The 8282-nt window shown below is 35.9% G+C and overlaps 1 protein-coding gene across 2 annotated transcripts; it reads right to left on the bottom strand.

Annotated features, from left to right (window-relative positions):
* Positions 1 to 933: 933 nt before the first annotated feature.
* On the bottom strand, positions 934 to 8282 carry LOC126970671 (vacuolar protein sorting-associated protein VTA1 homolog). Of its 2 annotated transcripts, none has more exons than XM_050816773.1 (5): positions 8202 to 8282; positions 7757 to 7990; positions 6193 to 6343; positions 5358 to 5515; positions 934 to 3360 (listed from the first exon to the last, which is right to left on the bottom strand). In XM_050816773.1, the coding sequence occupies exons 2-5, from the start codon at positions 7935 to 7937 to the stop codon at positions 2879 to 2881; spliced, it is 972 nt and encodes a 323-aa protein (XP_050672730.1). In that variant the 5' UTR covers positions 7938 to 7990; positions 8202 to 8282; the 3' UTR covers positions 934 to 2878. The 2 variants fall into 2 exon arrangements, with proteins under 2 accessions (XP_050672730.1, XP_050672722.1); XM_050816765.1 differs by having other exon boundaries at positions 8075 to 8228.

The following is an 8282-nucleotide window of genomic DNA, read 5'->3' as shown; positions in this document are numbered from 1 at the left end:
GCCGCTTCTTGTCCCTCAGAGCGCCATTTGTTTCCGAAGCGGTAGTAGTGTAGTATATTAGGAATCACATCGAAAAGAATTCTAAAGGAATTAATTTTGTGATAATAAATGCCGAAATTAAAAATTTAAACCACCCAGACGTGGGAAAAATATAAAATGATTCCAATGGCTGTCAATGGGAAGAACAACAGGGTTGTCAAGCTACATCATCACCTTTGTGGTTAATGTACCTACAATTCTGTATGTTGTAGGGGTAAAATAAGATTCATCTTACAGCATTCCGCGTCCTCAAGACATTCCTTCGGTGGGAGATATCGATATTTGATGGCCACGTTTGTCGCGCAGATGTGTCATATATCATATAATATATCCACCCACCAACGAATCATCTTTCGGTTAGTGATCTGCTGGTAGGCGTTGCGTCAATGTTGTTTCATTTTTTAATCTGTTTTTCGCGCTTTCAATGAGATGATGCAGTGACTTAAAACTCTAGTTTAACTCTAAAATTTCTAGTTTTATTATTTAATACCTACTTAAGTGTGAAAATCGTTAATTTTCTTATAAGTAACAAAATGTTGGGAGAATTATGCAGATCAGAGCAACTAATTATTGAAGAAGTGCTGGCCCCAGAAGATATGTCTTTATAAACATACCTACGTTGATACGTTGCGAAATGAATTCAATAAATGAAATACAACCTCTTTTTAACCTTTTGTGTCCCAACAGCAGGTGATTTTATATAGTTTTTGAAAGTTATTATAATAGGTAAGTAGCTACTTAGGTTGATACATAATTACACTAAAATCGGTTGTATTAATGTTTTTCTCATTACTATAGGTCTAATATATTATATCATAAGTAGGTATATAAAATATTATCGCTACTATCACCGAGATTGTAGCTTTGATAGTAGGAATAAATAAAAAGCCAAAATTTTATCTTAAAAAATAGTTTATTTCTGGTGATAACAACAACAAAAAGTTCATGATAAAATAATTATAGTGAATATTAAAAGGTATTAACACGAAATAATTTATTGGTTCAATTAATAGGTATGTACTTAATCATAGATCAATAGGTCATATTCTATGGCATCCATATAAAAATAATGATCATTGCAACTTCTGTCAGATAGTTCTTAATTAATTCAGCTTCGACGAACTGCATCTTATTGTACTGTAAGGTTAATTAAGTCTTCAGAAGCTAGGTACCGTAAACCAAAGCGGATAGAGTATGCAGTTGATTCTCAAAATTATATTTATTACTTACCTATCTGTTAAATGTAAGTATATTTTCTACTACTAAGGTACTTCTTAGATGTAGCATAAAATCCCTAATCCACGGTATTAAATTGTCAACAACTTACGGCCGTTTTCAATAACCTATCTATCCTAAGTTTTACTTACTAGAGACAAATCTATCCTTTTACACTTACTTACTTTTCAATAACCTATCGACTTAAAGCATTGGACTATAACTATGGATAGATAAGATCTTGTCATTGGTGACAGCAGTGTATCCGTAACTAGAGATACGTTATTGAAACGGCCGTTAATCGGTTTTAAATGTTGCGTCATCAGCATACCAAACTAGCTAACAGAAAATCATTAGCCACCTAAGGCCTGACCATCAACGTCATCAGTGAACGTCGCACGGCAAAACAAAGCTTGCGCGAGTAAATAAATTCACAGCGAGTACCTAAATACCAAGTGATCCGCCCGCCGACCCTGTGAGGACAACGAATCCGGTGCTCATCATCTCAACTTTATTCTTTTTTGATGAAAACGCTACAAGGTAGGTAAGCTGGATATTCAAAGCTACTGTGACGTCCATAAATTCAAGAGTAGGTAAAGTTGTCGGTTACGTGTATAGACAACGAAAAAATGAATTAATAAAACTTTATTTGGCCTAGATAGACTAGGTATTATATTCACAATAATAAGTAATTGTACATGTTTAAAGATTAAATAAAAATATCAACTATCAATATTTTAAACTACCATTTAAAAAATAATATCTGTGAATAATAATGATTTAGTAAAATTAGCCAAGCATTTATCAAACATATTATGAAATACCTATTTATATTATTCGATTAATATTTTAAGATTAGTAAATAAACATGATGCCTGTGTATTGTTTTATTGAATAACTTAGGCACCGAGTTAAAGTTTATAATTGCATTAGCATAAACGAGACAATATTGATTGGTTAGCGGTTATAAAATATTATAATATAAATATTTACCATATCTTGACTGTAAATATAAACAAGCTATATATAAATATAATATAATATACAAACGGGAAAGCTTTATTGGAACGCACATGATGCCGGCTAGATTATGGGTACCACAACGGCGCCTATTTCTGCCGTGAAGCAGTAATGTGTAAGCATAATTGTGTTTCGGTCTGAAGGACGCCGTAGCTAGTGAAATTACTGGGCAAATGAGACTTGACATCTTATGTCTCAAGGAGACGAGCGCAATTATTGTAGTGCCGCTCAGAATTATTGGATTTTTCAAGAATTCTGAGCGGCACTGCATTGTAATGGGCAGGGCGTATCAATTTGAATCAGATGAACGTTCTGCTCATCTCGTTCCTTATTGTCATAAAAATATATACAGCTAGATAAAAAATATAAACAGTTTTTGTTTGTTTTTATATATATGTGGAAACTCTTAAGAAGCCATCAATAGTTTAAATTTATTAACAAGTTATCATTGTAAGCTAGCAGTAAGTTTCCCAAATTATAAAAATAAAAAATATAATTATATAGTGTTCACAGGCACGTGTTGTCGGTGCTGCATGTGATATATACAAATTGGTTATGTTGAATGGATAATATATTGTGATGTTAAACATTAAGCGTGGTGGTTTTAAGCGGGGTCGCGTCCGGTTTGCAGAAGTTCCAGTGCGTTTCTTAAATTCATGATGGCAGTCTTCACATCATCGTAGTTAAGCGCGCTGCTAGCCCACTTGCAGTATTTCTGTGCTTTGGCTATCTGGTCAGGGTTAAGCTGGGCTACTTGGTTGGAGTTGTCCCCGTACACAGTGCTGGAGGGGGTTTGCTGTGGCTGTTGTAAAGGGTCATACGGAATGAAGCCGCCAGGGTTTGGATCTGGAGTATAAGGCACTGGTGGTAGTTGGGATGCGGCTCGCATGGCTGCATTCGGATCTGGTAAAGAGTTACCGAAGTTGGTAGGTATGGTGGGCTGACTGGAGTCCGAGAAGCCGAAGTCTTGTGGGAAGCTGGTTGGAGCAGGCGCTGGTATGTGGCCAGGTTCAGGCGGGGGGGCTAGCGGGTTAGCGTCAGATGTGGAGCCATCTTCATTAGTTCCATCCTCACCTTGCTGAGAAGCTGGGGAATAGTAACAGACATTTTGTTAAATATCTTCAACTTAGTTGGTACTTACGTAATGCACCTAATAGTCAACTGTCAAAGTGAAAAGAAGCTAGGTATAGGTAACTCTGTGGCAGGGCATTTAAATAAAATTACACTTATACAATGTTAAATTGTCCCACAAGATGCAACATGGACTGCCCACCTATATTAACGCCGCTTGACCGCAAAGCCTCTACTATTTTGGAAGAACACGGCGAACAATTACGAGCGAACAGCGACGAGTACCTTATTTTATGGAAAAGGGGGACAAATGAGCGTACGGATCATCTGGTATTAAGTGATCATCGCCGCCCACATTCTCTTGCAACACCAGGGGAATCACAGAGAACCTAAGTAAATACCTAAGTCATTTAACTAATATTTCCTCGTAGCGAGACTATCGACAAGATTCCCCTCTGCCATAAAAATACCTCTTTTGAAATTTTGTTTTGCAACAGATCATTTGCGTTTGGGTAACTTTAGCATGAGCTATGTAGAGTTAGCTTACTTGAAGGTGTTCATGTTTTGTATGACAATTGCCAATACCGCGGTAACATAGAAGCTAAACTGGGCTTCATAGAAACTGGTTGACATTAGTTGACGCGAGACTACTAACAAGCACTCCATAAAAGGCAGGTCTGGCTACATGTGGAGTACTCTCATCTCTAATCTGCTCCATCCCAAAATGAGTTTGAATCCAGGACCACATGCGAGGCAGAGCAACTTGAACTGTTGATATCGACGAGTACTTTGTGTATGGCTTGATCGCTTGGTGTACTTAACGTCTCACAGTATTCATGTGGTGTAACAAGAGAGCTGCGTCGAGTATGTCGCTGTATTTTTCCTCTTTTTTTGTGGAATGAAAAACAAGCTGCGGGTCACTTGGTGCTAAGTGATCACCGCGGCCAATAGCCTCTTGCAACACTAAAGGAACCAAAGGAGCGTTGCCAGCCTTTTATGAAAATTTACACGTTTTTTTTAAAGTACCGTTGTCTATCGTCCTGGAAACACATTTCATAGTTGGGATGTGACAAAAAGTTCCTTGAAAACACATTGTAGAGGTGAGGTGAACCACTAAATGGTGATGATATGTAAGTATTTGCCGTGACGTGCAACGGTAGATTTTGGCAACAGAAATCAAGTCATACAGCTCTTTGGACACTTCCCGTGATAGATGGGTAGAAGAGACACAAAGAACTGATATTTCTAGGCAACACCAAGTGATCGTCATAGCTTTACTTACTTGATTAGAGCAGCTCTGAGTTCTCTGCGGTTTAAAGCTTCGAGCTGATACTGGGGGCACCGAACCCAAGCTGAGCGTAATAATCCACATGTGGCCGAACCTGCACTATGTAGTGCTAGGATATAGTCCGGCTCGAAGCTATAGCTTTCATATATTTACAACCTTCTGTTTCCCTTTTCTTTTTTGTATGGAAAAAGGAGGACAAACGAGCGTATGGGTCATCTGGTGTTAAGTGATCACCGCCGCCTACATTCTCTTGCAACACCAGGGGAATCACAGGAGCGTTGCCATCCTTTAAAAAAGGTGTACGCGCTTTTTTTAAAGGTACCCATGTCGTATCATCCCAGAAACACTGCAAAAGGAAGTTCATTCCACAGCTTTCTACTACGTGGAAGAAAGCTCCATGACAACCATACTGTTCTTTGATGCCAATTTGGATTTACCTAAGAGTTACCACGGAACTAGCAATCGCCAATCTAAATTTCAAGACTCAGTATTCTGATAATAGGCGAGGCATTAAGAAGAGTTTCTGCAAAACTGATGATATAAGTAAAGCATGATTTGCGAAAATTTTTTCTTTCGAGGAAATATACTGGTGGAGGACTTCAGCCAGCTCTGCAGCATCTCTCGCAGAGAATGAACCAAAGCACATAAGCTGGTCAGCTTTAAGATCTAACAGGCCGGCAAAACTCCTATGAATAAGCTAAAGGGTAATAATCTATTATTATACCTGGTAGTGGTGTCTCTCCATTTTTCAAGCAATTATGTATATAAGCCGCTCTCCATTTTGCAAATTTTCTGTTCTGGCTTGCCTCATCAGTCAATTCTCCAAAGGTTGTCAATACATCATATATCATACCAGCTGTGTAAAATGCCTTCACCATATTTCTAGAAATAACATTACTAGTGAGAAAGTTCTTAACATTATAAATAATGAAATCAAATAAATCACACACATAAAATCAGGCTGTCACCATACATATTACCCTGTCATCCTCCATTCTCATCAATCTACACTTATTGCTCTGTTCGATTTTCGTTCAATTTGAGTAAATTCCCAATTGGATTGTAGATATGCATCTTGTAGTAGTCTAGGCAGACCTTCTCTTATATTTCAATCCAAATTCACTCTTTAAATTTGTGGTGTCTCTCTTTTAAACTTAACCTTTCGAAATTGGCAAGTGCCATAGGGCACTAGATTTTTCAGATACACTAAAATTGGAACTGCAGTATGGCATCCCCTCACCAAGTTCTGATCCCCTGACCTCGGGGTCACCGAGGACTCTCCCCGAGGTCATGGGTGACATCAGAGGTTTGATACAATACCTTGAGGAGATGGCAGGATTAGCCGCCCACCTCACCACGTAAAATAGGCGTGCTGTAGTCGTCGAGTTGCGTACAATAGCCCATGATAACCTATAATCTATATATAACCTAGCTTGTTTCAATAGCTTTCAGAAACATTCACTCAAATCATCCTTATTTAAAACAATCTATAATTACACATAAAATATCAGGTCAGGGTTTCCGGTAACGGAAAGGTTAATTCATAAACAAAGACTTACTTCCCAAAACTGAGTTCTCTGTCTTGTTTATCAGCATACAAAAACAATTTGAGAGCATAATTCTCCAAATGTGCCTGAGCCACCACTTCATTGGATATAGCATCATTGTCTTTGTTAACTTTTTTAGCTTCTTCTAACCAATCCATTATAGCTGAAATATTAAATTGGTTTATATTATACATAAATACCATTACCAGCTTGGTACTGGAGAGACCTAAATATCAAAATAGTATTTGCAGGTATATATAATAGACTACACAGCTTACTATCACTAATTGATATATTGACTTGTGCTGTTAAAAGATATGGCAGTTAGGTGTGTGTTCTCTATTCTAGGATATACTTTTCAAACTAAAATTCAAATATTTTTATTCAAAATCATTTATTGAACATGAACCTGAGGAGAATGGGAGCAAGACACACAGCGGGCTTTTTTTTTAAATATAAAATATGGATTACAATGTAATATCGTACAATAAACATTTATAATTAAAGAGCCTGAGGGTGTTCTCTTTATTCCCAGTCCGTGGTGTGTCATTAAGAAAATTGTTTATGCTATAATAAGCTTTCCCACACAAAGGTTTTTGAACAATTCTTTTAAATTTCGTAACACATTTGTTTTGTACATTTTCTGGGATCATATTGTAGAAGCATATACATCACCCAACAAAAGACTTACTAACTCGACCCAACCGAATAGTAGGCATAACAAGTTTATGTTTGTTCCTCATGTTAACATTATGAATGTCACAGTTCCTAGAAAATTCCTCAATGTGCTTATGAACATATAGAACATTATCAAAGATGTATTGAGAAGCAACAGTCAAAATGTTTATTGTTATACTACAAAGAGAGACTTTTTAGCAGTAAGTACTCAAACCTGCTCTAATTAAGTTTCAACTGGTCTAATTGATATATATATATATATTGCCTTGTGCTGCTAAAAAGATATGGCAGTTAGGTGTGTGTTCTCTATTCTAGGATATACTCTAAAGAGAGATTTTTTAGCAGTACTCAAACCTGCTCTACAAAGAGAGACTTTTTAGCAGTAAGTACTCAAACCTGCTCTTATTAAGTTTCAGGTGGTCTAAATTTTTATGGCTACATTTTAAAATTTTGCAGAGTAGTCTTTGCAAGAGTCTTCTTTCAGTTTGAACCAGATTTCTTTAAAGTTGTTCCATAAATGTAGCACAGTTCCAACACTACCTAATTTGCCAAAACTTGTATGCAATAAGCATAAATATGCCCAAATTATTATGAAGACACCTAGCAACCTTACATACTTGTAGAAACAATTGAATGAACAATAATTTCAAAGTTATTCATACTTTAAGGTTACACAATAGTTATTGTTTTCCTTATTATCTTTATCAAGTTTAAATTTGATTGATTATTTCTTACCCAATAAGATTCATCTAAATAATACATAAAGTTAAGAATTGCCCCAAGAATAAAACTAACCAACCAATAAATAAAATAGTAATTGATGTATTTTTAGGAAAATATTGCAAAATATTATTTTTTAATGTTAATAATTAATGACATAATACATAAGTCAACTTACACATCAGAACTTTTGTTTCTTCAGGTGTCTTTTTGGTGGTTATTTTAAGCCCAACTTGTAGTGCATGTAAACGACACCAATAGGATATGATGGGATCCCTTGCATCATGTTCTACAGCAGTCTTCAGATAATGTTGTATTGTCTTAAGACTAGGAGGGCAATCAGGTATATTAACAGACATGCTCACTCCTTCTAAAAGCAGCTCCCTTAATAAATCAGTACTCCAGGTGTTTCCTTAAAAAATACAGAACCAGTGTAGCAATCAACATAAGTTACTACTTAATTAGTTAAGCACAGAAATAAAAAACTCGAGCAAACCTATGTATTAAATTTTCATTAAGTTTTGGAAATAAGATTAAATATTCTTCTTAATTACAACATTATAAATATAAAATCGAATTGCACTTCTAGCTAGTTTTTTCTACTAAGTTAAAGTATAGCTTACTTAAATTTTACACAATATTTTGTTACTTTTTATTATTTTATTGATAGCAATTTTTAATATAGTGAGTGTCACATTTGAAAT

The sequence above is a fragment of the Leptidea sinapis genome, chromosome 1 (assembly GCF_905404315.1).
Source record: "Leptidea sinapis chromosome 1, ilLepSina1.1, whole genome shotgun sequence".
NCBI classification, from domain to species: domain Eukaryota; kingdom Metazoa; phylum Arthropoda; class Insecta; order Lepidoptera; family Pieridae; genus Leptidea; species Leptidea sinapis.
Note: the sequence above shows the minus strand (reverse complement) of the source record. Positions and strands in the feature narration are given on the sequence as shown.

Coding starts and splice junctions, on each gene's coding strand:
- LOC126970671 (XM_050816773.1), bottom strand. CDS start 7,937: ATGTCTGTTAATATACCTGATTGCCCTCCTAGTCTTAAGACAATACAA. Junction 5,516..6,192: donor AGAGAACTCAGTTTTGGGAA/GTAAGTCTTTGT, acceptor TGTTATTTCTAG/AAATATGGTGAAGGCATTTT. Junction 3,361..5,357: donor TGGAGAGACACCACTACCAG/GTATAATAATAG, acceptor ACTATTCCCCAG/CTTCTCAGCAAGGTGAGGAT.